The sequence below is a fragment of the Lentinus tigrinus genome, assembly GCF_003813185.1.
Source record: "Lentinus tigrinus ALCF2SS1-7 unplaced genomic scaffold L226scaffold_1, whole genome shotgun sequence".
Classification (NCBI taxonomy): domain Eukaryota; kingdom Fungi; phylum Basidiomycota; class Agaricomycetes; order Polyporales; family Polyporaceae; genus Lentinus; species Lentinus tigrinus.
In genome coordinates this window covers 2,893,229-2,920,790 of record NW_027137910.1, presented here as the reverse complement: position 1 = coordinate 2,920,790, position 27,562 = coordinate 2,893,229, and the positions used below count along the sequence as shown (strand labels likewise).

At 57.4% G+C, this 27,562-nt stretch overlaps 12 protein-coding genes across 12 annotated transcripts; 6 read left to right on the top strand and 6 right to left on the bottom strand.

Moving 5' to 3' along the window:
* The first annotated feature begins 183 nt into the window (after nt 1–183).
* Nucleotides 184–1,241, top strand: L226DRAFT_476038 (uncharacterized protein). The gene is made up of 2 exons (XM_067676695.1): nt 184–390; nt 450–1,241. Exons 1-2 carry the CDS (start codon nt 318–320, stop codon nt 1,076–1,078), a joined length of 702 nt encoding a protein of 233 aa, XP_067543273.1. The 5' UTR covers nt 184–317; the 3' UTR covers nt 1,079–1,241.
* On the bottom strand, nt 1,092–7,388 carry L226DRAFT_528832 (P-loop containing nucleoside triphosphate hydrolase protein). Its single transcript, XM_067679473.1, has 19 exons — nt 7,095–7,388; nt 6,958–7,044; nt 6,511–6,900; nt 6,357–6,456; nt 6,256–6,295; nt 6,088–6,204; nt 5,618–6,035; nt 5,286–5,554; nt 4,891–5,228; nt 4,817–4,833; nt 4,667–4,759; nt 3,492–4,607; nt 3,219–3,428; nt 3,033–3,155; nt 2,902–2,977; nt 2,346–2,840; nt 1,969–2,274; nt 1,788–1,907; nt 1,092–1,722 (listed from the first exon to the last, which is right to left on the bottom strand). The coding sequence occupies exons 1-19, from the start codon at nt 7,167–7,169 to the stop codon at nt 1,304–1,306; spliced, it is 4,809 nt and encodes a 1,602-aa protein (XP_067543272.1). The 5' UTR covers nt 7,170–7,388; the 3' UTR covers nt 1,092–1,303.
* A 1,627-nt stretch (nt 7,389–9,015) lies between these two features.
* L226DRAFT_34679 (uncharacterized protein) lies at nt 9,016–10,543 on the bottom strand. The gene is made up of 9 exons (XM_067674116.1): nt 10,505–10,543; nt 10,240–10,448; nt 10,139–10,186; nt 10,027–10,083; nt 9,851–9,925; nt 9,680–9,709; nt 9,521–9,592; nt 9,323–9,455; nt 9,016–9,262 (listed from the first exon to the last, which is right to left on the bottom strand). The coding sequence occupies exons 2-9, from the start codon at nt 10,328–10,330 to the stop codon at nt 9,166–9,168; spliced, it is 603 nt and encodes a 200-aa protein (XP_067543271.1). The 5' UTR covers nt 10,331–10,448; nt 10,505–10,543; the 3' UTR covers nt 9,016–9,165.
* Nucleotides 10,544–10,847: 304 nt separating this feature from the next.
* Nucleotides 10,848–11,827, bottom strand: L226DRAFT_34724 (uncharacterized protein). Its single transcript, XM_067674120.1, has 4 exons — nt 11,784–11,827; nt 11,587–11,724; nt 10,997–11,516; nt 10,848–10,922 (listed from the first exon to the last, which is right to left on the bottom strand). The coding sequence occupies exons 2-3, from the start codon at nt 11,593–11,595 to the stop codon at nt 11,064–11,066; spliced, it is 462 nt and encodes a 153-aa protein (XP_067543270.1). The 5' UTR covers nt 11,596–11,724; nt 11,784–11,827; the 3' UTR covers nt 10,848–10,922; nt 10,997–11,063.
* Nucleotides 11,828–11,971: 144 nt separating this feature from the next.
* L226DRAFT_34650 (uncharacterized protein) lies at nt 11,972–12,927 on the top strand. Its single transcript, XM_067674113.1, has one exon. The coding sequence runs from the start codon at nt 12,138–12,140 to the stop codon at nt 12,789–12,791; it is 654 nt and encodes a 217-aa protein (XP_067543269.1). The 5' UTR covers nt 11,972–12,137; the 3' UTR covers nt 12,792–12,927.
* A 337-nt stretch (nt 12,928–13,264) lies between these two features.
* Nucleotides 13,265–15,179, bottom strand: L226DRAFT_528829 (uncharacterized protein). Its single transcript, XM_067679472.1, has 3 exons — nt 15,111–15,179; nt 13,747–14,946; nt 13,265–13,685 (listed from the first exon to the last, which is right to left on the bottom strand). Exons 1-3 carry the CDS (start codon nt 15,147–15,149, stop codon nt 13,575–13,577), a joined length of 1,350 nt encoding a protein of 449 aa, XP_067543268.1. The 5' UTR covers nt 15,150–15,179; the 3' UTR covers nt 13,265–13,574.
* On the top strand, nt 15,065–15,789 carry L226DRAFT_34623 (uncharacterized protein). The gene has a single exon (XM_067674106.1). It carries the CDS (start codon nt 15,279–15,281, stop codon nt 15,756–15,758), a length of 480 nt encoding a protein of 159 aa, XP_067543267.1. The 5' UTR covers nt 15,065–15,278; the 3' UTR covers nt 15,759–15,789.
* An 8-nt stretch (nt 15,790–15,797) lies between these two features.
* L226DRAFT_34541 (uncharacterized protein) lies at nt 15,798–16,689 on the top strand. The gene is made up of 3 exons (XM_067674104.1): nt 15,798–16,217; nt 16,274–16,356; nt 16,409–16,689. The coding sequence occupies exons 1-3, from the start codon at nt 16,010–16,012 to the stop codon at nt 16,544–16,546; spliced, it is 429 nt and encodes a 142-aa protein (XP_067543266.1). The 5' UTR covers nt 15,798–16,009; the 3' UTR covers nt 16,547–16,689.
* On the top strand, nt 16,634–17,063 carry L226DRAFT_528828 (uncharacterized protein). Its single transcript, XM_067679471.1, has one exon. The coding sequence runs from the start codon at nt 16,797–16,799 to the stop codon at nt 17,037–17,039; it is 243 nt and encodes an 80-aa protein (XP_067543265.1). The 5' UTR covers nt 16,634–16,796; the 3' UTR covers nt 17,040–17,063.
* A 286-nt stretch (nt 17,064–17,349) lies between these two features.
* Nucleotides 17,350–20,310, bottom strand: L226DRAFT_528825 (uncharacterized protein). The gene is made up of 12 exons (XM_067679470.1): nt 19,961–20,310; nt 19,544–19,723; nt 19,484–19,492; nt 19,406–19,434; nt 19,260–19,353; nt 19,150–19,202; nt 18,968–19,093; nt 18,339–18,911; nt 18,219–18,235; nt 17,690–18,050; nt 17,589–17,627; nt 17,350–17,538 (listed from the first exon to the last, which is right to left on the bottom strand). Exons 1-10 carry the CDS (start codon nt 20,282–20,284, stop codon nt 17,728–17,730), a joined length of 1,728 nt encoding a protein of 575 aa, XP_067543264.1. The 5' UTR covers nt 20,285–20,310; the 3' UTR covers nt 17,350–17,538; nt 17,589–17,627; nt 17,690–17,727.
* A 146-nt stretch (nt 20,311–20,456) lies between these two features.
* On the top strand, nt 20,457–22,585 carry L226DRAFT_549333 (uncharacterized protein). The gene is made up of 2 exons (XM_067682673.1): nt 20,457–20,730; nt 20,785–22,585. Exons 1-2 carry the CDS (start codon nt 20,546–20,548, stop codon nt 22,316–22,318), a joined length of 1,719 nt encoding a protein of 572 aa, XP_067543263.1. The 5' UTR covers nt 20,457–20,545; the 3' UTR covers nt 22,319–22,585.
* On the bottom strand, nt 22,427–27,100 carry L226DRAFT_556411 (ARM repeat-containing protein). The gene is made up of 17 exons (XM_067683132.1): nt 26,938–27,100; nt 26,814–26,875; nt 26,666–26,752; nt 26,371–26,442; nt 26,099–26,320; nt 25,817–26,044; nt 25,450–25,758; nt 25,298–25,396; nt 24,986–25,247; nt 24,765–24,927; nt 24,204–24,708; nt 23,872–24,147; nt 23,559–23,820; nt 23,455–23,484; nt 23,214–23,350; nt 22,779–22,952; nt 22,427–22,729 (listed from the first exon to the last, which is right to left on the bottom strand). Exons 1-17 carry the CDS (start codon nt 27,041–27,043, stop codon nt 22,607–22,609), a joined length of 3,117 nt encoding a protein of 1,038 aa, XP_067543262.1. The 5' UTR covers nt 27,044–27,100; the 3' UTR covers nt 22,427–22,606.
* Nucleotides 27,101–27,562: the final 462 nt, after the last annotated feature.

Sequence of the window (27,562 nt, the reverse complement as noted above, 5' to 3'; positions counted from 1 at the left end):
ACATGTGGGTCCAGCTGTGTTGTAGGTGCTGATGGTGGCGGTCGGGCGATGGATGGTCAAGCCACGAGAGGCCGATGAGATTGCCAAAGACAAGGAGGCAGAATTCCGAGCCAAAAGCGTGGATGCATGGAAGGATGTCAAGCTCGAGGTCGCACAAGCGCCCACCTTGATGACGTCGGTCGCACGCTGATCCAGGCTACTTACTTGCATACTTATGTAGCGACTGGCCAGACCTTTGCGAAACGTTCGCGGTCGCCCTTATAACCTGCACCATCACCATCATCTCAGCTTCGTCTCGATCTCTTGACTGTCCACCCATGGCCTCCACACCGCGCTGGGTTGAAGCCATCAACAAGGCTCTCAGCCACCCCAATAACAAGGGCAAGATCAGTGCGCATATATGCAGCCTCTGCACCGAAACACAGTGATCGCTGACATCGACTCTGCAGTCTATCAACTCGCGACTGTCGACGCGACAAACACCCCGCGCGTCCGCTCTCAAGTCCACCGCGGCTTCATCAACCCAGAGGGCCATGCTGATCTCCCCCTCCTCGTCACCTCCACCGACTCGCGCGCGGCCAAAGTTTCTCAGGCGCACGGGAACCAACGCGTCGAGCTCTGCTGGTGGATGGAAGGTTCCCAGGACCAGTTCCGCATCACCGGCTTCACGCACATCTACCCCTCTCCTACCCCCGGCACATCCTCCCCAACGCCCATCCCCGATGACGCGACCGCACTCAAGCTGCTGGTCAAGCAAGGTTTCGATTGGGAGGCGAAGAGGAAGGAGGTCTTTGCGATGATGCCGCCGGACTTGCGCGCAAGCTGGTGTGCCCCCTACCCGCCTGGTACGCCCATCAGCTTTGAGGAGCAGAAGGGATGGCCGACGTCCGTGCCGACGGAGGAGGAGGCCAAGACGGACGAGGACAAGAAGAACTTCCAGGTTGCCCTGCACAACTTCGCGCTCATGCTGGTCGAGCCGGTGGAGATCGACTGGGCTGCGCTTGGTGTCCAGCCCAACACGAGAGTCCTGTTCAGGCGACAGGGAGAGGAGTGGGTTGAGCAAAACCTGATTCCGTGAGTGTATCGTTATCCGGATATTGGAAGACTGGGTATATGCGTTATAGAAATCAAGACGTCTCTATTCCTGGTATCGAATCCCATGTTGTACTATATTCATCGTTGTAACCGTCCGTGTAATATCAGCCCATGAAGCAAAGGACCCATTATATGTGCAGTGATAGCAGGGTATCTTGAAGCGGACGGAAGTCGTGATATCATGATCCAAAAGCGTACAACTCACCACTCACACCCTCCACCAACCTCTCCTCGCCCTGGCCTCCCCATCCCCTTCCTCCACATCGTTCTCCCTGATCACCTTCATGAACACACTCTCCAGACTCGCCTCCTCCACCGCCCACTCGCCACTTGCACCCGCGCCCTCCTGCGCCGTCGCCTCCGCGATGATTCCAAACAGCTGCGCGAGTGACAGCCCCTCGCCGATCGGGACCTCGAACCGCGTCGCGACGTCGTCCGCCATCTTCGCCCCCGGGATGCGCGCCATCAGTGTCTGCGCGCGGAGGACGTCTTCGCGTGTGCGGCACGGGAAGTGTACGAGGTAGCGGGCGTAGCGTGAGATGAGCGTGTCGGTCGGGCCTACTGCGAGCATGCGTTTCGCGAGGATGCCGACTTTGTTAGCGAGCGTAGAGGCCTCTTCCATCGAGTCTGCAGGATTCGCGCGGGTCAGCGGGGAAGGGAAGGGCGGAGGTCAGAGTTCAGAGAGGACGTACGGGTCGTGATGACGATCGCCTTGCCGTGAGAGACGTTCTTGAGCGTGCCCCACATATCGCGCTTCATCTTCGCGTCCACGCCCGTCGAGAACTCGTCAATGAGGATCACGGATGGGTTGCCTGTCGTCGTCCACGCTCGTCAGCCCTCCCTCTCCACAAGTCGAGAACGAGAGAGACATACCAATGAGCGCGATCGCCAACGCCAGCTTGCGCTGGTTTCCGCCCGACAGCTTGCTCGCCAGACGGTCTGCATACACGTCCAAGCCCGTCGCCACCATGATAGCGTGGACATTCCGCTGCGTCTCCGCGCCCCTGCGCAGGCCCTTGAGCCGCGCGTACACGTGAAGGTGCTCGCGCACAGTGAGCTGCGCGTCGATCGCGGTGAATTGCGGGCAGACCCCAAGCGAGAGGCGGGCCTGCTGTGTGTGCCGGACGATGGAGCGGCCGTTGATGAGGATCTCGCCGCCGTCTGGGAGGAGGTCGCCGCCTGGAGTATTAAGGTGTCAGTCAGTGCCTCTGGTCTAGGAAGCGATCCAGCTGAAGGGCGGAAGAACGTACGAATCATGTTGAACGCCGTGGTCTTGCCTGCACCGTTCGGGCCCAACAGCGCGAAGATGGTGTCCTGCGCGACGCCGAAGCTGACCGAGTCGACGACTTTCCCCGCGCGCCAGAACGACTTGGAGACGTCGAGCACGCGCAGCGCGTCCTGCGACTCCTTCACCGCATGCGCCTCAGCCAGGACGTCTGGCCTCTGGTGTTGGTGTGAACTCGCAGCGGCGCCACCCGTGGATCCGGACCGTGCGCTGGGGCGCGATCCGCGCGCGAGGACCTTCTGCTTCCAGACGGAGCCGGAGTCGACGTAGATGAGGATGCCGAAGAGTGCGAGGCCGTATAGGATGAGGTAGAGGATGGGCCCGCCGAAGCGCGTGATGCTGCCGAGGGAAGAGGTCGGGACGTGTGCGCTGCCGTCGCAGAGGAGGGAGAAGAGGTTGACAGAGACGAAGGATGCGCGGACGACGTTCAGCGATGGAGAGAGGAGGGACATCGTGAAGTCTGTTGGCAGGATGGTGAGCGGGTGTGGGATATAGTAGGGGGTGTAATACTGGGGACGCACGGATGATGTTGATGTTCTTGCCTGACTGGGCCGCTTTGGAGTAGGTGAGCGAGAGCATGTATGCTGCGAGGTACAACTTCAGGCAAATAGTCAGGGACTTGGCATCATGGCAATGCGAGGGGACCACGTACGCCAAACATGATGATCTGGTAGACGGCCGTGACAGCGAAGGCGGCCAGTGGGTTGGTGAGCCAGATGGACACAAGGTATGCGAACAGAGTTCCAGTGTAGGCATGGAGGGCCATGATGAACCACTAGGCATCGGACGCTCTGATCAGCCATTTCCTACTGATTGTGCCAGTGGTAATACAACTCACCAGGTACCCAAGTCCCTGGAACAGCGTAGACTTCGCCGCGAACACAATCGTGAGGATAGTAGCACAGAGGACGCCGAACATCGAGTCGAACAGCAGATGTCCGAGCCACAGGCCAGCGGGATTGGATAGGCCATTCGAGAACTGCATCGCTTGCACGGAAGACCGCCGCTCTTGCGCAACGTACAGCGTGAAGAAGGCTGGGAAAACAGCCTGTCCTCATGTTCAGCACACACACAAACACCCGTGCCCATGCGGTTGGCAAGAGAGACGCACCATAGCTGCACCGAAGAACGCAGCCCACTCGAGCGGCTTGAGGTTACCCGCGCTGATCGTCGGGAAGCTACCCAAGGTCGGCGTGATGAGCTTCGGGGACCCGGTCGCCTTCCCAGAATCGTTCAAGGCCTTGTTGTAGAGCAGATTTGATACAGTATTGAGGTAGATGGGCCCGGACGTGCTGAACTCAGCGTTCCAGGCAATCAGCGATGTACCTGCTTGCAAATCAACCGAGAGTCCTCCATCGAAGTCGTTGAGGTAATCCTGAGTGAACTCGTTCACGAAGCTTGAGTTGTCCGGGAGTGTTTCGACTGAGACCGTGCTCGTTGAGTTGCCGAGTGCGCTGAGCAAGCCCGGGGGAGTGACGAATGGGAGGAACCCAGAAGGAGCGCCGTCGAAGTTAAAGCCGAGCGTGGAGTCGGGGAGGAACAACGGCGAGTCGAAGAATTTCGTCCCGACGACTTGACACGCCTCCTGATTCTTCGGGACGAACTTCAGTGGCACGCACGACGCGACGAGCAGGACACCCATGCCAAGGACGTAGGAGAGCCAGCTCCGACGTGCGATGAGGAGGCGCTTGTGGAATATCGTCAGGGCCTGGCCTAGAACGGTGCGCTGAGTGCCGCTGGAGAGGTCGATCTTCGCTGGCGCAAGAACAGGGATTTCGACAGTTTCTGGGATGGGGGTGGGTTCTTCCTTCTCGGCATCAGGATCGGACTGCTTCTGCTCGGCGTCTTGCATCAACTCGAGGAAGATGTCCTCGATGGACGTAGCAGAGACAGCATAGGAGGCAATCTGTAATGAGCCTTTCTCCCTCTCGACAGCCTCGAGGACCTGCCGGACGACTGCAGGATCGTGAATCTTCAGATGGTACGCGAACTCGTCCGGACCTGCGACGGAAACCTGGGTCTGGGGTGCAATGCGACGGACAATGTCCAGCAAGGCGGTGGAGTCGTGCAACGACGCCTTCTCACCGGGGGTCTGGTACGTGACTTTCATGGTATATCCATCGCCAAGGGTCGACTTCAGGTTGACTGGGTTGCCGTGTGCGACTAGCTTGCCCGGGGCAGCCAAGACAGCAATCTCATCGGCGAGTAGATCTGCTTCATCGAGGAACTATCGAGGACAGTAAGTTCGCATACCGCATGCTCCTACACACAGCAGAGCAAACATACGTGGGTGGTGAAAACAATGGTCCGGTCGTTCTTCACTGCTGTCAAGGTCTTCCAGATAGCCCGGCGGGATAGGGGATCCACACCTGACGTGCACTACACAGCAGGTTGATAGGTAGGTATAGGGCCGCAAAAAGTATAGCTATTACTCACCTCGTCGACGAGAACGACTGTGAAGGATGAAGCTCGTTAGTACACCTCCATTTATCGAGGAATATGCGACGCACTCTTTGATCCTCCAACCAACCCAATGGCAAGCTGCAACTTCCGCTTCTGTCCGCCACTCAGCTCCGCCGCGTTGTAGTGTATCTTGCTTCCAAGGTCACAATCGCGCAGTAGCTGGACAATGTCCTCGTCCTGCGCAGAGTTGTCGAACCGCGGCTTGATCGTCTTGAACAGCCGGAGCGTTTGGTAGCACGTCAGCTCTGGGAATAGGACGTTCTTCTGCGGGACCAAGCCGATGCTTCCGCGCGGGGGTTGCGAGACGCCTCCCTCAAATACAACGGTACCTCTCGTCCGACCAGTCAGACCACCGAGCACAGACATGGCCGTCGACTTCCCAGCGCTGTATCACCAGACCGTTAATCAGAGCCGAACCGACAGTATCAGGCAAAGAACGTACCCATTGGGCCCCAGAAGAACAAAGATACCATACTTCGGGATGTCGAGGCTTAAGTCCGAGATGGCGGTGACAAGACCTTTCTTCCCTTTGAAGATAGACGTGCGGAAGTCCTTGCCAAGGTTGCGAATGGAGATCGCGACATTCGGGGGTGGCGCGGGCACGTCCTGCTTCTTACGGCGACCACAGCAACCTCCACTTGACGGATTCCTGGCGTCGTATATCCATCGTTCCCAGAGTGCACCGACCACTGGCCATAAGAATATCGAGATCTGAGAAGCCGACGTCAGTGTTCACGGCGCGATCCAATGTGAAGCGTAGGCGTGCATACTCACGATAGTTGCCAAGAAGAGCGGCCACAGGGTGATGAAATACTCGGGGTCCGATACAGTCGCAGAAGTCGGCGTGGAGGTGATTTCAAATCCCACGACGCAGCGGATGGCGATTGGGAGGAAGAATGGTGGGAAGAAGAGGATGAGGATGAACGCGGTGGTCGTCGAAATACCGGTAAACACCATCCCGATGACGCACCATACCAAAGCGAGGACGGTGGAAGTAATCGCGGCAAGCTGAGGACTCTTCCCAAACGGTGCCATGACAAACATCGACCAGCTCGCCAGGGAAAGGCCAGTGAGGATATGGATGGCGACCATGATCCCTGTGCTCGTGCCGGTGAAGAGCTTGGCCTTCCACACCCCGGCTATGATGAGCCATGCGGGGAGATACGCGAGCGATAGACTAAGATGCCATGATCTGCGCGCGATGTCAGCGTGGGGGAATGTGGAGACAACAGATATATACACACATCACTCGCGCTGAGTCGAGAAGTCCCATTGCCTTCATGTGGCTCGTCAATCCGGTCGCGCGCTCAGAGACCGCCATCCCTGGTAGTTGATAGGACACACCAACAAAACACAGGAAGCTGCACACAATCATCAGTGACGAGAAACAGATAGAATACATAGATGCTTACAATGCGATGACGAGAAGATTGGCTGCGAAGGAGATGTAGGCTATATGAAGGCCGATTAACAGACTGCCTCCGGAATAGACAGTCGTGCGACTTGGACATACCGAGACGTATTCCTTCAATCTCATCATCGTTCGTAGATTGGGTATACGGCCATATCAGAGGCCTTGTCGGGGTTACTCCGGTATCGAGCTCAATGATGGCCTGAAACAATTTCTTCAGGCAAAACAGATAGCAGACTGCATGTGGAAAACTCACGCTCTCGATCGCCCATTGAAGTGGGAAGATACGACGTTCGTAATCGGAGCTATGGTCGATGACATCTACAAAGCCGAGAGCGCTGTCTGCCTGGATGGTATAGTTCAAGGTCTGGTTGCTTCCCGCTGCCGGGATTGCTTGGAAGGTCACGCTTGCGAAACAAGCAGACGAGCCGCTGAAGTTCTCTCGGCAGATTGTAGCAATGTCGTCCGAGCTAACCTTGCGGAAAGACGCAAGCTGCTTGCCGGAGAATCCGCGTGTCATGCGAGAGATGATGTCCGAAGGGGAGATCGCGCCTGCACCGTCAGTGTCGTCGGACCAGAGGAGCGTGAGGTCAGGGTCGAAAGTGTCTGCCAGCGATGCTACGGGCACCATGGTCCCCAAGCCATTCTGGTCACGCATTGTGGTCAGTAAACGTGGCATCTTTGTGTTTCCCGAAGCACATACCTTGCTGGGGCGTGAAAGGAAGACTTGGGCGTATGCGAGAAAGACCGCTAACCCAACGGGCAGGACAAGGCATCGTAGTAGGTTCACCTGCGGGGCTCAGTTAAGGGCGATGTTGATAGATCAACTTTCGCACTCACCACCGGATGCTTGCCAAGTACGAGCCAGTTCTTCACGAACAGCGCACCGAACTGGCGGAAAAAGAGTCTCGCCATCGCGGGGGAAGGAATGTGAGGACCCCCTTGCTCAGGCAGGAGCGCAAGACTGTGCCTCCTAGGTTTAATAGTGAACGTTGCAGATAAAGAGCACCAAGCTGTGCACCAAGGTGTTCATGTTCCCAGCGAGGTGCATCGCCTCGAGAATGTATTGCACTCTGGAACCGCCTCGTTGCTATTAGTCGGACATCAAATTCCAATTCCCAGTCAAGACCCAAGGGCCACCCGGCAAGCAATCCGATGCAAATCACTCCGCTCTCAGGCGGAGATAATAGCGAGACTTCCAACGCGCCGGGCATAGGGGGCCGGGTCGTGATGTGGCAATAATGCGATCAAAGTGCGTAGTGAGACATTTCGACGCGGCACCACATTGTGAAACCTATGACTTGGCAGAACAAGCATATCGCAAGAGAAGTAAGTGTGGTGGGCTGCGGTAGACTGCGGTTGGGCAGCAGGATGAGAGGCCGCGGGGTAGGAGCGGTGGCGGTGAGAAAATGCATCACAGCCACATCCGAGGTTCAGTAAATTCCTGCCCCTGAGCCTCGCGCTTGTCCGAACCCGGTCATCTACAGATTATGAGCCAAGCAACCGCAAAGTCTTCAGGTTCAGCTGACTCGCGCTGCGCATCAACGCAGCAGGATGCCTCGAACACAATGCAAGAGTACAGTTATGAGGAGCTGCGGCTTCAAGCTTGTCGCAGCAAGGTCACGCTGCGTACGCGCCAAGTGCATCCAAAAAAGCTGCGGATATCACGACCGTGATCTCCAGCAGACTCGGGACGCGATGTCACAAGGCGATAGTAGCCGCCAGCCACACCACCTGGACGACAAGAGCAGTGATTACTGGATGTTATCTAGCAATCTGAGCCTGTGATGATGGTGAACGCGCAGACGCTGCGCTCCCGCAGTGAGCTCGGTCGCAGCAGAACCGAACTCGTTCACAAGGAACTAAGCAATGCAACATCTGCGCACGCTCGTGAAGACTAGTGGAGGCTCCAAGTACGTAACGCATCCCCTCATCTGCATCTTCAACGTGGATCCAGCTGCAGAGGAAACCAGAAAGGGACCCACGGCAGGAGCGAATGTTCAACGCAGCTTGCAGGAAGAACATTATTCTGGGCTCATCGAGTTTGGTAGTCGTGTTCTATCTGAAGTCAACATTCCGAAATGAGGCATGAGCACCTCACGCAAAGTTTTGCCTCAGGACAAGTCAACGTAGGCGAGTGCTTACAATTGAGGACTGCCCGCGATTTTGAGTTGAATGCTTTATTCAAGAGCCTTGGCAACCCGCCGTGCTAGTCCGGGCCACATTCACAATATATGTAGAATAGTTCACCAGAATCAGGTTGAGCACAAGCGATTCTCGAGAGGATAGTTGCTCGAAGCAAGCTCGGGGTCGTCCCGCTGCCGGGTCTCTCCGAGATCTGATCGCTACTGAACACTCTTACAAGCGCCGGTGCCACTCAGGGCTAAAGCAGGCCACTTATCACTAGAAGCCGTAGCTACCAGTATGAACTACTATTCTTCGTGAGTCACGATGGTTATGGCTGCGCTGGGAGCGTTAACATGCAGGCGGACTCGGAAAAGGGGACAACTCAGACTTCAAACGACGCCCGACAAGAGCGCCCGAACCACCGACGTGCTGATATTCAGCGAAGACGGGGATATCTCATTGGAAAACCTTCTCCAATTAAAGTACAACTTGTTATAAACAGGTTTGTTGCATGATTACACATCTGTGTGAGCTTAAGTGGAAATAGGAAGAGATTTGAGTGAACTGCAGCAAGATTTTGATGGTTGCAGATCTTGCGGGTACTTGTTTGTTCGGCGCGAGTGCAATCCGAGTCCGCCAGATGGGTATGCTCGCTTCGCTCGCAATAGGTAATAGATCCAAACTGAGCTTCTCCATGTCACACAGACCGCAGAAACATACAAAGCACCTGACGGTAAGATTCCCAAGGGGTGGTACTACGTATACGTCATCTCGACCGCGTCAATCATAGCACTGCAAGCGCCCCAAAGGCAACACTTCCCAAAGCGACTGCAGCGCCTGCCAATAACGACCTGGGGACCTCTTGGCGCATCCCACCATTGCTGACGTATGCGGAGTCAGGCCAAGAACATGAAACGAATAAGGGAGTCAGTGGTACTCACGCGGCTGCCGGGGCTGCTGTGAAGACGACGCCTCCCAATGTCGTTGGGACGCCGCCCGCTGCCGTCCCCGTCGCAAGTGTAATCGCGGCCCCACCGATGTTCGAGACTTCGACGATGGGCGTCGCGTTCAAGACTACATCAGCAGATCGACTTCAGTATTCATTCTATGAGCCTAAAACCGAAAAGCTGGTGACTCGCCTTCAATATGGGCCGAGAACTGGTTCTGAGACTGGCCAATCACCGAGGTCGCCTGCGCGAGCACGATGGCAGCTGGAGGAAGGGAGAAAGGGGAGGGTTCCAGAGCGCGTCCGTCGGCATCTCAATACACACTCCGCTCGCAAAGCATTCGATGCGCACCTTCGAGTTTCGGCACGGTACTCGTCCCGACTAAGCCGCGCAAACGACGCGGCCGCGTACGTCAACGATCGCACAATGCACAATACACAACGCCACAATGCCACAATTCAGCAAACAGGACGCCGGCGACTCGAGCGAGCGAGCAAGCTCAAGAATGGCAGTAGTACTCACGGACCGACCCGACCGCCTGGGTGTTCGCCTGCACGAACGACAGCGCGCTGTTCAAGTCGGGTGTCTGCGACGGATCTGTTCCATGGGCATGGGCAAAGATGTCATAGGGGGTCAGATCATCGGGGGGACTCTATGGAGAGAGATGAGAGAGACGACGGGACGGCGCGGCGACTTACTGATAGGGAAGCCGATCGATGTCAGCTGTGGGAGGTACGTCGCGTTCAGGTTGCCGACTGTGACAGCGATCAGCCCGGGTCCACGTTGTGGCGTGCGAGGGAGGGGACTTACAGCCCGGAAGAGGGATGGAGACGACGGAGACGGGGGCGGATGTGGAGGCTGATGGACGTTAGCACGGACGTTGAAGGTGATAGCTCCGCGTTCAAGCTCACCGCTGGCACTAGAACTATCATCTCGCTTCATCGGTGCTGCTTGCACTCCAAGGAACGCAAAAGCAAAAACGGTAATAGCCTTGACGAACATCGTGGCAAGAATAATAAAGGACAGCACCGGGCTGGAAGGAAGTAGAAAGAAAGTGGGGAGAAGGAGAAGGAGAAAGGGGTTTCCACCGGATGAGAACAGCGCGGGTTATTGTTAAGCTCTGGAAGCAATGTCTCAGAATTGATACCATGGCGAGGATGCAGTACCGGGGCCCACCGCATTCCAACGCAGTCGGCGATGGTTTCCAAGATATTCGTGATGATGCCTTCGTGAAGGCAGATCCGGATGCGCAATCACGTAACAGTGTCTCGATATATTGTCAAGTCGCCGGCGGTGTCAATCTAACCAACGGCGTTCACGCTTATTAGCACAAAAGACAGCGCGCCACGAAATGGAAACACGCACACCATGGCGTCGCTTCAACTTGAACGCTGACCACATGCGCCCCGAATGCAGACAACGCAAGATACCGGTGTATGCTGAACCCGGAGTCTGCAGGGAAAGCCTGTCAAACCTGTCCTGTTTATCATCACTGCGCCCTCAACTTGCTATATTCGGATTCGCTGGGGGTCTTGGCAAGCATGGCAGTAATACATAGCCAGCTATACTGCCTCAAAACCAGCTCAACAACGGCCTTATGCGCCGTGATGTGATGTGGGGATTCAGCCACATCCGGGCTTGGCATGGCACATCCACCGAATCACTCACCCACCTGACCGACCCCGTCGAAAGAACGAGCGTGAACACGAGGACGCTGCATTCTCGACGCTTCGCTCTACGAAACCGTATTAGACATGTGACGACACAGACGTTCTTCTCCAGAGAGGCCGGCCTCGAGCCAAGCGCAGAAATACACACCAATGGAGGCCGCGAACGCCAACGTCCACCGGACCCTTTCCAGCGCTTCCCCGCATCCCAGCACCCAAATTGTGATGGCCTGTTTATCCCAGGAATCTGGCGGGCGGCGGGACCGTGACAGCACGACGGGGCGCCGGCGAAGTCGTGCATGCAGGCCGCAAGCTGTGCCGGCGCGGATACAGCGTCCCAAGTATGTAGTCATGGTCAAGAGGGAGGAGCGGCCCGCCTCCAACCTGTGGCCCGCCGGAGCCGGCATGCAAACCATCCGCCTGTGCAGCCGTGCTGTCGTCGTGTCTCGGGGGCTGGCTGCGATCCACGCCGCCGAGCATAGCTGCCAACCGCACCGGCCTGGGGCACTGGCAGCGGCTGCCTGACCACCCGGAGCAACGATGTGTGAGAACGAGTCCTAATTGACGGCGGCGATTCAGCGGAAGTAGTACCTGTGGCATCGATGGCCGGGCGACCACCCACCTTCAAGTGACCGGCCGCAGCGCAAAATCACGCCTGAGGTGTTGCGCCAGAGCGCAGAGGGAGCGTCAAGACCCCAGAACCAGGCAACAGAAGACGCGCCACCGCAGCTTAACGGGCAGGTTCTTCAGTGACAGGCTCGATCTCAATAGCAACGATGAGAGATTACTTTCATATTAGCGGCCATATCACGTAGTGGGCGGTACCATAGGTAAGGCCAAGTATTGGGTGATGTCAGGGCTGGAAATCGTGTCGTGGTGGTGGTACGAAGCCAAGTTCGTTAGACCGCTCATGTACCTCCGATTCGGAGCAGACGAATTCAACCACAACGTCGAGCGCCGCACTCATCGACGACATTGTCAGGTATCCAAAAAAATTGGCCTAGGAATAACGATATCACAGGCCACTCCCGCCCGTGCCTGCATTTTACTCTCGAAAGATACGGCCGTGCCTAGATGGACTGGATATTACATGGAACCCGCTCTATCGTCGAAGACGTCGTTCATATGCACGACGCTGCAGCATGGTCAGGCACGCGTCGGCGCACCCCCTCAGGCAGGCTCCATGGACCGGAACCGTCCTATCGGGATCGGGCCTCCCATCGGGCTCTTCTCGCTGGGACCCGCGCCGCCTTTGCCCTCGTTGCCCCGCCTTCGACGAGCGATCCACGCGCTCGCCGCACCCCCGGCCGCCTGACAAAGACCGAACGCAACCTTCTCCGCTTCCTCCACCGACGCCCGAGGACATAGCCCGTTCTCCCGTGAGCAGGCTGCACGGAGCCCAGAGCCATCGGAGGCAGTCGCATATCCAATCCCACAGCTCGAGAACGCCGCGCAGGGTATGCGCAATACTATTACGAGGACGAACACGCCCGCTGCGCGCGGCAGCTGGGCTTACAATAGCAACGAACGACTTCATCGAACGGACGAACGAATGCACGAACGAACGACGCCAAACGAACGGTGGATACTTTCTTCCACTTCACCTCAGGCTCTCTCCACCTGTCTTTCTCTACAGCCTCCGGCCCTCCGCCTCCATCTCCTCCGTCCAACTGCCACTCCGCAGCAGCTCTGCTTCCACCTCCCCCCTCCCGGTGCCCCACCTCCGGCACCCACCGACGACCCCTCCCGCGAGTCACGCTGCGCCGCCGAGGACGACGCATGACCCCGACAAATAGCCAGTCCCATAGGTGTGAACCGTCCAGACGTCCCCAGTCGCCACCTCGGGATGAAGGCGAATGCCGTCCGTGAACATTACAGCGCCACGCGGTCATATGATAGAAGGTTGGAAGGGAGAAGAGAGGTAATGATTGCGTTTCGCTTGCGTGCGTGTGTACGTGCGCGTGGATGTGATTGGCCAAGGACGGGGCGAATACCGAGGAGAGGGGGGAGAGAGGTCGATATTTCGGGAACGCCTGCCGGCCGCGAGTCTGGGCTTGGGGATGCACGATGCCGAGTAAGGGGCTCGCGGGGGAAGCGGTCGTCGATTATGGGGGGGCGGTTGTCCGGGGCCAGGACGCATGGACTTGGGGTCTTGACAGCGAGCGCGGACACGAGCGACGGTGTACGAGAGTGAGGCGCGAGACGCGAGTGATTCTATTATGTCGTTCCGATGTCGATAGTAGGTTCCATGAGAGTGTGCGCCCCGATCCGAGGCGCGAGACGTGTACGATGACGAGATCTGCCGGAAAAAGCAAACAAGGATATATGCAGAGAATAGCTTATGGTGTAAACAAGAACAGAACAATAGGGGTGCGGGCGAAAGAGAAGGTCATGAGTTGGTCGTGATTTTTTGCGATTCAAAGAGTGCCGAGACGTGAGAGCGATGCGAGTTGGGATGGATGGATACAAATAGAGCACATGCCAGATGGGTTGTCCGATTCGGTAACGCGAAGTACAGTGGGGGTGGTGTGAATTAAGCGTGTGCATGCACGAGAAATAAGCAATATTCTGAGATGAACTTAGATGTCAGTCGTTGGGGCATTCGTAGAAGTAGCGCGTGAGGCCATGTAGAGGATGTTGTTGAGCGACCGTGTGCGGGGATACGTCGCACTAGGTACGGGGTCACCACGCTGTGATCACGCAATGTGTAGTCAGCGACACGCTCGGAGAATACAAAACGAGGGCACTCACAGTAATCGCCCGAAACGCCGGGACGTCGTTCGTGAGCCTAAGCTCGACGCCTTTGATAGCGCATGCAATCCGAACGTTGGCCAGAAGAGGATGCCTCTCGCCGCCGTGCCAGACCTGCATTGTCACCACGCGGAGATCCTCACTCTTCTTGATAGCCTGGATCACAGGCTGGAGGGGTGTGTCCGCGTCGACGCCGAACGCGAGGTGCTGCATACCACGAGGCAGGCTCTTGTAAAGCATCGGAGCCGCCCAGGCACTCTCGATCTTGAGCTCCTTTAGCTCCGCACACTTCCGGACCGCGGCAGCGCTCTCATGAGTGCCGCATGTGGGCAGGCCGAGGGACTCGAGCGTGGAACCGTGTTCAGAAACGAGATAGTCGAGCATATCGGGCGTCGGCTCACGGGCGAGGTCGAGCACCTGGAGCGAACCAATGGAGTGGTGTAGAAGCCAACGCATAAACTCGATGGAAGGCGAGTGCTGCAGGTTCGTGCGAAGTTCCCGAAGGGCGCATGGGAAAGGCTCCACGCTGTCGCTGGGTAACTGGGGCGTCGTGCCGCTAATGTCAAGGGAAGTGAGCGACGGCCAAACGTCGAGCAGCTGCAGCAGGGAGTCGCTGTTGTCCGACCAGTTGCAGAACTGAAGCGCCGAGATCCGGGGTCCCGCCCGGAGGGCGGCAAGTGTGCGAGAGTCGAACGAAGGAGCCGACCGCTTCATGCGAGAGGCGTCCGGGACACCGACAATGTCCATACCGGGCGCGCCCTCGCCATAGAGGGACACGCTGAGCTCGTACAGGTTGGGACACAGGGAGACGGCGCGTGCGAAGGAGCGGTGGGAAAGACGGTAGGGCTGGTTCTGGTCGAGGACAACCTTCATCCGAACGACGGCATCACCGAGCATACGACCGTGGGGAGTCGCGCGGTCCACGGCTTCCTGGAAAGCGATGTACGCGGTTTGGGTTCGGAGTGTGACGTTACGGAAGAGGAGCCTCTGAGCGATGGAGGACCAGCCCTTGCACACGAGTGATGCGTTCTTGAGGAGGGCGGTGTAGGACACGGGCTCGTGGTCGTCATATGCGGCCTCGAGGATGGACATGACGATCTCCATGGGGATGGGAACGGAAGGTGGCTTGGGTTGGCGGGAGACGGGTTTCTTGGGGGCGTAAAGGGTCGTCAAGTCGACGTCCACAAGCTGGGTGGTGGGCTATGAAGAGGGTGAAGAGGTGGACATGAGTGCCTGATGTAGGGTGACGTGATGAACACAGAAGGGAATGGACTGCGGGCTTGAGAGGACGCGACGCGTCGCTTGTCGAACCTCTTCCCCAATTGCGCACTATCCACGTACAGCAGAGCGAGAAGGAGACTCACCCGAGAAGAGGACCCGAAGATGAAGCCAAGGTAGCCCATGGTTGACAAGTGTTCTGAGACGACAAGGAGGACTACGGCGGACGGCGGGGACGGCGGGGACGGGGGCGGGGGAGGGACGGGGTCGTAAAAGTCGTGAAGGAGGAGACGAAGGTTATATACGGGGGCGCCATGGGTTTATATTGGAAGGAGGAGAGGACGAGGACGCCCGGAAGACGCGATGACACCGAGCGTCACTCGTGCGCGTCTGCAGCCCAATCGAGCCGCGGATCTCGCTCCCAATGCCCCGCCTTCGCCCTGCCTTATCCGGCCCGCCGAGTCACCGATCTCCCGGCTTCTTGCGGGCCTCCTCCAAAGTCTAATTCTGCCACCGACTCTCCGTCCGCCTTACCAGCCTCCGTGCGCTGGCCGAGCTTGCTGCCTCGCCGTGGCTTCAGTTCCACGTCCCGCTTCGTGTATATCTCGAGTCATCGCATACGGCATCCACGTACATATGTCTCACACCCGAATGACACTCCGTTCCCAAAAGGAGAGAACAAAAAGCGCGTCCCTGCGCCCAGATCCGATCAAACCAGGCAAAGGAGCCGATGCACGAACACAAAAGCAGGCCGTGGCAGCGCAGTCTGCCCATCTCCATCGATGCACGCCTAGACAGATGGAAGAGGGATAGAACGACTCACGCAACAAGAATGCATCACAAGTTCATCGCCCCTCCATCTGCCTTTTCTATATTTTCCATATCCAGATCCCCTGACTCGTTCGTCTCCGAGCACGTCGTCTTGTCCGCCCGTCCTAATTGTCTTGCGCATCCGTCGCTGGTTACCGCCGGCGCAACCCTGCTGCGCGACGCACGACTCCCGGATCTCGTGTTCCGGTGCGCCCTTTCATGTGTATGCCAGCCAATGTCGAAAACTGTCAGTCGAGGTGGAATATCCGGATGGCAACCACACGCGCAACACCGCGCACGAATGTTCAGTCCCCTCCTGCGTTTCAGATTATGTATTGCAATTTTCTCACCTTACAGCATCCCACTGCCACACGCGACGCTCATCCAACGCTTGCCGCTCCGGAGTCTGAGAACACGTCAAAGAGCTCACCACATATGTGTCTGTAAATTAAATCCCGAGCTCGAACCCAGCACGGAAGGCTCAAGGGCGCGTCCGCAGCACACCCGCGCCGGGGCAAGCTCCGTCTTCTGCGAATGAGCGATCGTCCCGCCGCCTTCTCTGCTCAATGCGCTCCATTCCGGGTAGGTCATCATGCGCCTCTCTGACTCAATCTGACGTCCGTCCCGGAAGCAGAACCACGCACACCGACGCCCGCGCCTGCCTGCGCCTTCCGGCGGTAGGACGGCCATCGCCGACGCGCCCTGCACCCCCATCCGGCCGACAACTCACATACGCATTCACAGACCGCGTAGCGCGTACGGTCGCTGGTAGCACCGCCAGGGTGCCGCAGCCCGCCCTTCCAGGCCAGCCCGACGCCCGACGGCCAGACCCGCCGGAGAGCCAAGGCGCACAACAACCTCCCGTTCGCCAAACTCCAAAATTTGCATTGCCGAGGCACGCGCATCCCGCACCTACTCGCACGCTCCGGGTCGCTGGGGCAGGGGTGCACGCCGCACGCCGCCACGCCGACGTGGCTCGCCGACCATTGTCCCGTCCTGCTCTGACACGTCGCGTGCGTCGGATGCGCGAGGGCACCGGTCTCTTGCCTCCTGCGCTGTCAAGCCCACGCACGCACCGCGTATTTATTGACCGCACAATGCACGCTGCCCCCCGCAAAGCCACGCATCCCAGACAGGCTCCGTCGACGGCTCCGGGGACGATGTGGCGTGCTGCACTCACTCTGCCATATGCAGAGTCGCTGTCGGCCTCTTGTGACGCTCGAATCGCCCACTGGTGCGCCGTAGAGCGAGGTACCTGTATTTAGGAACCTAATGCCGGCTAAAGCCAGCCTGACAGATGCAGATGTCTTTTGGCAATACCTACTCGCACGGGCACGTCGGTCAGTCCCGATCCTAGCCTCGAACTATGTCGATTGACATGCTAACCTGCAAGCAAGCATGCTATCCTGCGGGACGGAAGGTTCATGTGGCTTGTTCTGTGGCGGGGCCTATGTTCCAAGCTCCTCGGGCGATAAGACTCTCCTCGCGAACTTACCGCGGCCAGACTGTGCTGCGCCACGCTCGACCCACACACACGGCGCCGTTGTGGCGTCCGCGGCTTGATCTTCTAGAGCCACCCCTTCAATGCAAGCGCAGACACGCCGCGCTTGACGGACCCGCTCGGTCCATGCGTGTGCGTATGTAAATGCACTCCTTGGCATATCCTGTCCGCGGTGGGAAGGCGGACTACTCCTACGCCCCGGATATGTCTCTCCTTGTGCGCACAATCGACACCCGATCTGCCAAATGCGAAATTCACGAACCCTGGAAGATGAGGTCAGTCCGCTCCGAACAACAGAATGGAACGCACTCACCATCCGCTTCTGCTCTCGTTCTCCCTTCCCCGAGCCCTTCTATGCATCCGTAAACATCCGTCAGTTCCGTCCATCTCGCTCTTAGCACTGCTCCGGCTCACCTTTGCTCCTCTCTCGCAGTTGGCGGGCACCTTCCCCTCTAAGCCTCGCCCTCCGGATCGTAGATGTATGTCCCATACACCGGCTTCCACTGCGCCGCCTTGACCTTCTCGCGGACGTCCTCCTTTTTCCAGTCGACGTCCGCACTGCCCTCCTCGATGGCCTGTTCGACCACCGCGACCGCAACTTCGTAGTTGACGCGAGGGGCCTCCTCGAAGTCGGGGAGAAGCGCATCGTCAGGGTCCTTCAGCGCGGGCGCGAGCGATGCGAGCCGCTCCGTACCGGCGATGATCATCGTGTCTGTCAACGTGCGCGCCTTGGAAAGCATGGCACCGAGGCCGAGCCCAGGGTAGATGAGCGCGTCTGTCGGTGTATATGCATGACCGCATCAACGCATCGGCGTCGGTGATAAGCCGCATGAGCGGGGAAGGCGCATTGGCAAGCACATGTGCATGTGCAGGTTTCAAGCGTCTCCGTCAGTGAATGTCTGTCATCAAGAAGCACGCTGGAATCCCGGAACGGGCGACTCACTATTGCATTCTGCGATGCTGGGCACGGAGCACTGCGGGTTAGCCTTCTCGAGTTCCCCGCATACCGGCCACTGCTGCGCCCCCACGGGCAGAGAGTGAGGGGATGAGAATGGGTACGTACACGTAGTCCTTGCCGTTCGGCTGCTTGCAAGGCGGGAATGGGCTTCCGCTGGCGAGGAGCGCCTTCCCCTCCGTCCAGTCGTTCGCATCCTGCGGCCTCACCTCGTGCAGCTTGCTCGGGTTCGACAGCGGCAGGATGATCGGGCGGTCGGTGCCCTTGGCCATCTCTTTCACGACCTGCTCGGTAAACGCACCGGGCTGGGTCGAGCACCCGATGAGAACTGTGGGCTTGACCTTCTTCACGACTTCCAGAAGCTCGATTTCGCCACGGTCGTTCGCTGGGACGCCCTCCCACTCCGAGTCGGGGCGCACGAATTCCTGCAGGCCGTCGCGGATCTTCTCAGGGCCCAGGGACTCCTTGATAAGACCATACTTGTCCAGGAGGTAGAACCTCTTGTTAGCTTCTTCCTTGTCCACGCCATCGATGGTGACTATGCCGTCACGCAGCTGACGAGTTATACCAAGCCCGGCAGAGCCTGCGCCAAAGATTACGAAACGCTGCTCAGCGAGCTTGGTGTTCGTTACGCCCACTGCGGACATGATGCATGCTAGCGTAACCGCCCCGGTCCCTTGTCTGTGAACAGTCAAATATAGTTCATACCGGTGGTAAGGTTCGCAGGGAAGACATACACGTCGTCGTTGAACACGGCGTGCTTGTCCCGATATTTGTCCAGGAGCCGCTCCGCATTGCTGACGCCGAAGTCTTCGAAATGGAGTAGACAGTGCGGGTGGTATTTGCGGACCAGCTGAACAAACCTATCCATTATGGGCGTATGAGTCAGATCCATGATGACGATGAGCCGAGTCCATACTTGTCCACGAAGTCATCATACTCCTTGCCGCGCATGCGCTTGTGGGGCCATCCCTGAGATGCGCGACTTATCAGGTAGGGTCGAAGCGACGCCCATATGGGAAGACATACCACATATAGATGATCATTGAGAAGGTTCTCATTATCCGTCCCTACATCAAGGGTCACGCTAAGAGCGTTCGCCGGATTCACACCTCCGATGAGGCTATATCGAACGACGTTAACGCGCCGTTCGACACGAAGGGAGGATGACTCACGTATAGATGGCGGATTTGGCTGTTGCAATCTGTCGTCTGTGAGTCGCACGTTGTTTGTCACCGACATGGAACGCTTACTCCGATTCCCTGTGAATGGTTTCAGCCGCGCGATACCAACACCTCTCAACCACCACTTACCCCTACACCCTGATCACCGATACCGAGGATCTGCTCGGCATCCGACACGACGATCAAGTCTATCTGTCTGCCATTGCTCTGCTCCAGGAAGTCTTCCTCCATAGAGTCCCGAGTAGGGAACGTCAAGTAGAGACCCTCGCTCCTACGGAACAGGTGCGAATAGTTGGAGATAGCGTCCGCCTGGAAGGAACATTGTCAATCGACGAACTGACATCGGCAACGCAATACGACGTCAGCTCGCATATCTGACAAGTCTTCAGGTAGTACGCTGCCTGTATGCGGTAGATGTCGCGCATGACCGAGCTGTGGCAATTCGCCCAGTAGTCTCGGCTGGAAGACAATCATCCCGAGTCCGTGAAGGACATCAGATTGCCACTGACGCGGGTATAAAAGATGCTTCTTTGAATTGAAACGCACCTCGGTCGGCGTGTAGATAATTGGAATCAACTCCGTCAAGTGCCTAGAAAGAAGAGCGTAATACAGAACCCAGTTCTGATCCTTCAGGCTCTGCAAGAACGTGTTCTTGCGCAGAGGTTCGTCCCGTGAGGCGAGCTGATCGTACGCCCTATCGCACTGCTCATCTAGCGTATTCACGCGGATTGGCAGACGTCCAGTGAGTCCAAATGTCTTCCGTTCCTCGATGGTAAACGCAGTCCCTTTGTTCCATCGCGGACTGGTGAGGATGGCCTCTCCCCTTGCGGCGACGCGGTACGTGATGTTGTTCTCGTCGTGGTCGGGCATAGTGGTCGAGATGATAGATGTGATCGCATGTCGCGATGGCCCAATAATACTTCATAAAAGTCGCACAGAGAGACGCGTTGAGGGCCCTGGTGAGTTACGACGACGTCACCCAGTGGACACTATCATCTTATCTTATCTTTCGGCACGCCGCCACAATCAATACAGTAACAAACATCCATTCCTGGAAGCCGTGCTGGTGGCGCTCCGCTAGGCAAGCTACCACAGTCACCCTCAGCTTGGCTACTAACTACCTCATGCACTATGTCTAAGTCCACCCTCTCCTCGGTCGTCTCCAATCTGGTCAGGGCGCAGATGGGCTCCTCTGTCCAACCCACAGTTACCGACGACGACCTCGACCGCCACGTCGCTGAGCTCATCCTCAAAGAGGCCAAACAGAAGGCCGAGCGGTATGGGAAGGACGGAATCCGCGCATACCTGGCTAAGAAGTACGTGTCTTCTCAATCGAATGTCGCAATTTTTGGTGCTTACAGTGCGCGTAGTCTGGACAGTAACGTGCCCAAGACGAACAAACGCTTCCTGTCCTCCATAATCCGGAGCACAGATGACCACAACAAGACCATACTCCGTGCTCAGGCGCTCGCTGCGCAAGAAGCTCGGATGGAACGCGAGGAGCAGGAACGGAGAGAGCGGAGGGCCCGGGCAGAGGAAGCAGCCGAAGCAGAGAGGCTCAGGCGACGGAGGGGAGACGGGAGGGATGATGGGGCAGACAGCTGGAGTCGGGACAGGCGGGGTGATCGAAAACGTCGAGAGAGGAGTTGGGAGAGAGACGACCGGGATGGCGACAGGGAGAGGAGGTCGGAGAAGCGCGAGCGGCGACACCGACACCGGTCGAGGTCTCGTTCGCCTGATGCGGATAGGGAGAGAGACAGTAGGCGTCACAGGAGGTCGAAGCGGTCAAGGTCGCGAGATACCCACAGACATTCAAGACGCGACGAGGACGATGAAGACAAGGAGCGGAGGAGACATCGGAGCCACCGGAAGCGCAGTCGCTCTCCCGATCGGAGCGACGACGAGGATGAGAGACGTAGACGGAAGAGGCGGGAGCTCAGCGCGGATCGTTCGCAGCGTCGCCGACACTCCGACCAGTCACCTTCCAGCTCTCGCCGTTCCCTGTCTCCAGACAGCGTGTCCTCACGCACCAAGAGACCCGCACGAACCCGAACACCCTCTCCCTCCCGCTCACTTAACAACCGTGATCCTTCAGAGAACACTGCGCAAGAGCAGTCCACGACCCAGGACACAGAAGAATCTTCCGGCATCCTCTCACGTGAGGACGAGCTTAGAGCGCAGCTGAAGCGCAAGGCGAAGTCCAAAGCTACAGAGCGTTCACCATCCCCTCCCTCAGAACGGGGTCGCTCCCCTTCCCCCTACTCCGACCGACCTCGGAGGTCCTCACAACGTGTGTCAACCCATTCTCTTTCTCGTTCACGCACGCCAGAGCGCAGCCACAAATCTTCTCGCCGTCGACACCGCCGTACGTCACCCTCGCCCTCTCGAAGTCGCTCTCCTTCTCCAGTACGTGAACGTCAACACACCCGCGAACGCGATCGTGAACGCACGCGGCACAAGCCCTCCCACCGAACCGCCCCATCCAAGCCTGGATCATCCTCCTCGCGCACCCTCGACTCCTCCCGCGCGCCTTCGCGTTCTCGCTCACGGTCGCCGTCTGTGGGGCCTTCTTCCCCCGGACCCGCCCTTCCCTCAAAGATGGACAAGTACTTCGACTCCTCATACGACCCGCGCCTGGACGTCGCCCCGCTCGCGATGCCAACCGTCCCTGCGACCGGCCTCATCTCCGACGCCGAGTTCGCAGGGTGGGACGCGATGCTCGAGATCATCCGGCTGCGGCGGCAGGACAAGGAGGATAAGAAGGCCATGGAGCGCTGGGGGATCTCGAAGGACAAAGACAAGGATAAGGACAAGGCGGCCGAGAAGGAGGTCAGCGCGTTGGATATCAAGTACAAGAAGCGTGGATCGGTGAGGGAGTGGGACTTGGGCAAGGAAGGGTTCTGACTGCTTGGCGAAGTGGAGAAGGAAGGGGAGACCGGAATGGGCAGCTTATTGGCTTAGGTCGTTGGATGTGAATTTCTCCTGGATTATCTCTTACCGCTATCTTTGGTCGTTAGATCGTCTGTACTATAGAGCTATATCGCAATATCGCCGCACCGACCCTCATACTGTACTCAGATATCGATCCTAGTTCCTTTTGTATACCTACTCAACACTCTACATGGCGGACATACTCGTACTTCATCGTTGATGACACTGACTCGGGATCCTCCCCCTAAGCTCTACTGGGCTTTATTGCGCTTGCACCGCCTTTTGCATGACCTGGACCTCGTCTGGAGACAGCTGCTGGACCACCGCGGAGAAGTTAGCCGTATTCCTTGCTGCGCACTCTTTGAAGAATGTCATCAAGTGCGTCTGCGCACACGTGCTCAGCAGCAGCACATCACTCAAAACAGAGACATACCCGCATGTCCATCGTCGAGACGGGGTCGTTCTTGAGATCCTCGTCATCGTTGTCGTCGAGCGCGTCGTCGTTGTCGAATGCCACGCCACGGGGCCCGAGCATCTCCGACAGGAACGCGAACTCGTCCGCCTTGAAACCCTGATGCAGCTGCTCTTCCTCGGTCCACTCCTCGTCCTGTCAGCGTGGGCAGCGATGTCGTCAGCAAACACAGATCTAGACATATGAAAGAATGCCTCCGTCAAGAACAGTGCTGCTGCGTACATGCAGGCCAGGGTGCAGCATGCACGCCGGCAACTCAGCATACACCTCTTTGCGAGATACCCGAGATCCGCGATGACTCCCCGCAAACGGAGACGAAGAGTGGGATGCCGCGAAGGGCGAGTACCCCGATGCGTGCATAGTAAATGAAGGGCGCAAATCATGAAGTGCACTCACCCCGTCGTCTGAGGCGAGCTCGGACACGTCCTTGGCTGAGAAGCCCATGGAGGCCGCCTCGCCGCCTGTCTGGAGGTCATGCAGGAGGAGCTTGAGCGCCTTGACGGGGAACGGCACGGAGGTGAACTCGGTTGGAACTGTAATAAGCAAGGCAGGCGCGTGTCAGCGATTGCATTCTACATGTCACGTAACTCGAAAGCAGCGAGTAAAGCAGAACAGCAGAACAAAGCAAAACGCGTACTTTGCTTCGTCTTCGAGCGCGTCATGATCACTGACATTGGCAGACATAGACATGCCGCGCTTCAGCCCGCCGTGCTTACGCCCGAGTTACATCGCGACACTCACCGTTCTTCGTCTCTGGCTTCACAATGAGGTCGCCCTTGACGATGATGTTCTGCAGATTTTGCCGCTCGCTCGCGAAAAGCGAGCACAGGGCGAGTGTGCTGATACGCGGCGCCCAGAAGCCCTGGAATGTCTCGGCGTTCTCGCACCATGTCCGAATCAGGATCTCCAGTGCGGGTGTGCCATCGATGGACTTCCCCTCAAGTAGGTTGAGAACGGTGTCACGCTGGTTGTGGATGAGGAAGGCGAAGGGGATAATTAGGCTCTATGGCACTCGTCAGTATCACATATGCGCTTGGAGTTTAAGGAAACAAACCTGGAGGAACGTTGCCGTCTTCGCCGTCCGCATCCGCTTGATCATTGCTTCGAGCAGCTGTGGCAGCACCGGGAGAATAGCTTCGCCTGCGCGGCGTAATAGGTGAATGATCAGGTCACCGATCACAAGACCACCGGACTCGTCCTCGCTCTGCAACTGCTTCGCGATGACTCCGAGAACGCCGTCTAAGCCGGATTGACCAGATGTGGGGTCCTTCCATGAGACAAGCTGCTTGATGTCCTTGCGGATAATCAGGGTGAGGCCCACGATGCCGTTCTGCGAAGGAGGGGTTAAACCAGATGACATGCTTTCACTGACAGATGGTACCGTACCTGGATAGCATCCCTGTCCTCCGTCGTGCCCAGGGCTGCGAACAGACTCGGCGCGAGCATAGCAAAGAAGCCATCTCCGAGGCCGTTCTCAGGTGCACCCTCGACCAGACTGTTGACAAGTTCAATGGCGCCGCTCGTGATCCAAGAATCCGCCGTCGCATAAGTAGTGATTGCGTTAGACAGCGGCGGGAGCGCCTGCTGCACCACCGCAGGGTAGACCCCAGGAGCAGGAGAAGCCGCCAGGGACTCGAGCACATCCGTCATGATCGAGATAAAGATCGGGTCCTTGTTGTTCTTCATCCATACCTCGAGGATCGCGGAAACTAGTGCGCGCGCCAGATCCTCGGTGATCCACTTGCCGTCGTCGATTTGCACGATCACTGCGAGGGTCTCGAGAACGAGCGTGAGCGTATCTTCGGATGTCACAGGCAGGAATGGTCCAATATCCTTGGCGATCCGTGGTGCGAATGGCAAAGAGACAGGGTCATCAACATTCTGGCAGAAGCTGCAGATGGCCATGAAGGTGAGCGCTAGTCATATATGGCCGACAATGCGACGTACTTGTGAATGGCCTTCACCGCGGAGATCTTGACAGGGACGCCTGTCTCCGTTGCTTCAAGTACTTGGACTGCAGCGTCTAGGTACTGCCCTGCAAGCTGGGCCGGAAGCAGTTTGGCATACTGACTGGCAAAAACGAAGGCGCGACCTTGCAGGAAGGGGAACTCTGATAGGGGGGGAGATCAGCCACCCAGCCGATATGCGGAGAATAAAGAGAGACACACGAGAGAGGACAAGGAAGTTAGGGATGACGTTCGTGAGGAGGGCTTCGATGTCAATCGGCTTGTCACGTCCAGAGTCGCGCTCATCGTCAATTGCATCGAGAACATCCTCCGCCTGCGAGCCTATCGCAGCTAGCGCAGCCTCAAGTGAACGCCACCAATCCTGGCTACCTGCATTCCGTGCTTGTTCTGACTCAACGACAACGCGGTGAATAGTCGATTGGAACGATGACACAGTCGCGACAGTGGATCTGTCGAGCAAAACCTACGTAGGCGTCAGAATGCGCGCTCGTCCATGTGTGGCTGGAGACTCACAGTTAGGAGGTCAAAACCAGCCATCCGCACGCTGTAGGATAGAGTTTCGTCCGACTCCTGCGCGACAAACGCATTGGCGTTGTTCGCCCACTCCTCCTCCTATTGCACCCTACATCAGCACAGATCACGACATAGCAGTTAGATGGGCTCACATCGTCACTCGTCATCTGGACCCAGCTGAACACGGCACCAATCAGCCCCGTGAGGTTGTCGCCCTCAAACCAGTCCTTGGCCTTGCCAGATCGCGCGATATTCGCGACGAAGTCGAGCATTGGACAGACCAAGTGCGTCAACTCAATCAGTTCATCCTCACTTGACCGCGGAACAGAGACGGTGCCCTGCAGGTAGCAGGCAGTGAACGTGGGGTAGAGTGCAGATAGGTGGACAAGTGCGGCGGAGAGAAAATCTTTGAGGTACGGCGTGAGAGAACGAGGGAAGGATGTTTGGATGGTGTCGAGAGTCTATATTTCACAAGACTGTTTCAGCATACATCTGTGGACCAGTTGGGCAAATTCATACCTTGAAGACCTGGATGCGGATGGCAAGGCCGTCCCAGTTAGGGGTATTCTCGACATCGGAGCGAGGGTCTACATTGAGTAGTGTCCTAGACGCATCCAGCCACACAGGCAGGACAGTCCCCGTTGCTTCCTTGACAGCCTCTGGGTACTGATCTTTCACCATGTAAAGCGACTCAACACATTGGCGGAAAACAGACAGGGTGCGAGCGCGGGTAAGTGCAGAATGTTGCTGTTACACAGCTCTATTAGACCCCGCATCGGTTATGCATGACACAGAGCATACCTCAGGAGCACCGAGGATATTCAGGAGGACGGGCAGGAGTTGTCGAAGGACAGGTAGGATCTGATCCTCCGTAAGGTCTGACTTGATGAATTCAGTGAACACTTGCATTGCTCCATGTACAGCGTCGGGAGAGAGGGATGATAGAAGACCGATCAGGTTGTTGAGCAAATCAGGATACTCCTCGGGCCAGTCACAATTGGCTACCGAGGAGAGGACGTGCGCCTGTAAGTGGTGTTCAGGACAGCTTACACATGACAATAAATGAACCCTACGCAGAGAGAACGAATTTTACGCGTAGAATCAGACAGACCCTGGAATACCGCTTGTCGGATTTGAGTCTTGATCTAGAAAACAGAGAGTATGAGCTATGTTGACACGTTTGGACTGAGGATAGAGATGTTGTGGTGCCACATGGAGCTATGCACGTTGAAATGGAATTGTGGTGGGGAACGGAGACGCGACGACTGCTTCCAGCAGTTTCGGATTCGCGGCCAACTTGCAGGGGCAGTAGTTCCCATCGCGAGTCCAGCATAGCTATCACGCAGCCGCCACAGTAAAGAGACGTACCTCTGGCGACGGCGCGGATCCCTTGAACTGGGAAAAGTACGGTGACCAATGCTCAAGGACATATTTGCGCAAGATGATTGCAGCAGAGTGCTGGGACAAGCGGAGACATCAAGCGACGTCCGATGCATAAGAGACGCGTCAAACTCATCTGTCGCAGAGATAGCTCGGCCTCGGACGTCAGAACCAGCTGCGATAAAGTCAATCCTGCTTCTGTAGGACGCGTCGCGGGTGAGTTCACGCGGACTATACTTCTGGCGGCGAGCTGTACGAGCCTGGCGCGTTCAGGAGCTGCCCAAGCTTGAGCTCGGCAGCGATGCGCGTGTTGGTGTCGGGAGAGAGGGTTGCAGCCAGGCATTGCGCGATTTCGGAGGAAGCCATGGCGGAGAACGGGAGAGACCTGCAGCCACACTCCGAGTCGATCGTCGCGGACAAGTGCGCACCGTCACGCTAGTCACGCGAAAAACGCGTCCTCAACGCGCACCGTCACGCGGCAATCGTCACGCGGGCGCGTCGCCCCTTCCGCGTCCAACCACCACCACCAGCCCTTCCCAGCTGCGACCGCTGATCGTAGAGACTTGAAGCAACTCGCTGTAACTGCGGTAAACGTGCCACTTACATCTGCTACGGGTCATAACGTTAACGTCAACAAGTATCCGATTGAAATGAGTCAAGTAATTACTAACTTAAATACTTAGTACTTACTACCTGGGGGCGCGCAGCTTCAACGTGGGTATCGGGCCTTATTGAAGTTATAGCATGGGACCTCTTTACCAGCGCACCAGCGTGGTGCCGTGGCTTCGAACCATCAAGATGCACTGCTTGTGGTGTAGCGAGGGACTCGAGTATCATTTGCGCCCGAGAAAGCTGCCATTCTTCCGGGCGGTGCGTGCCTTGGTT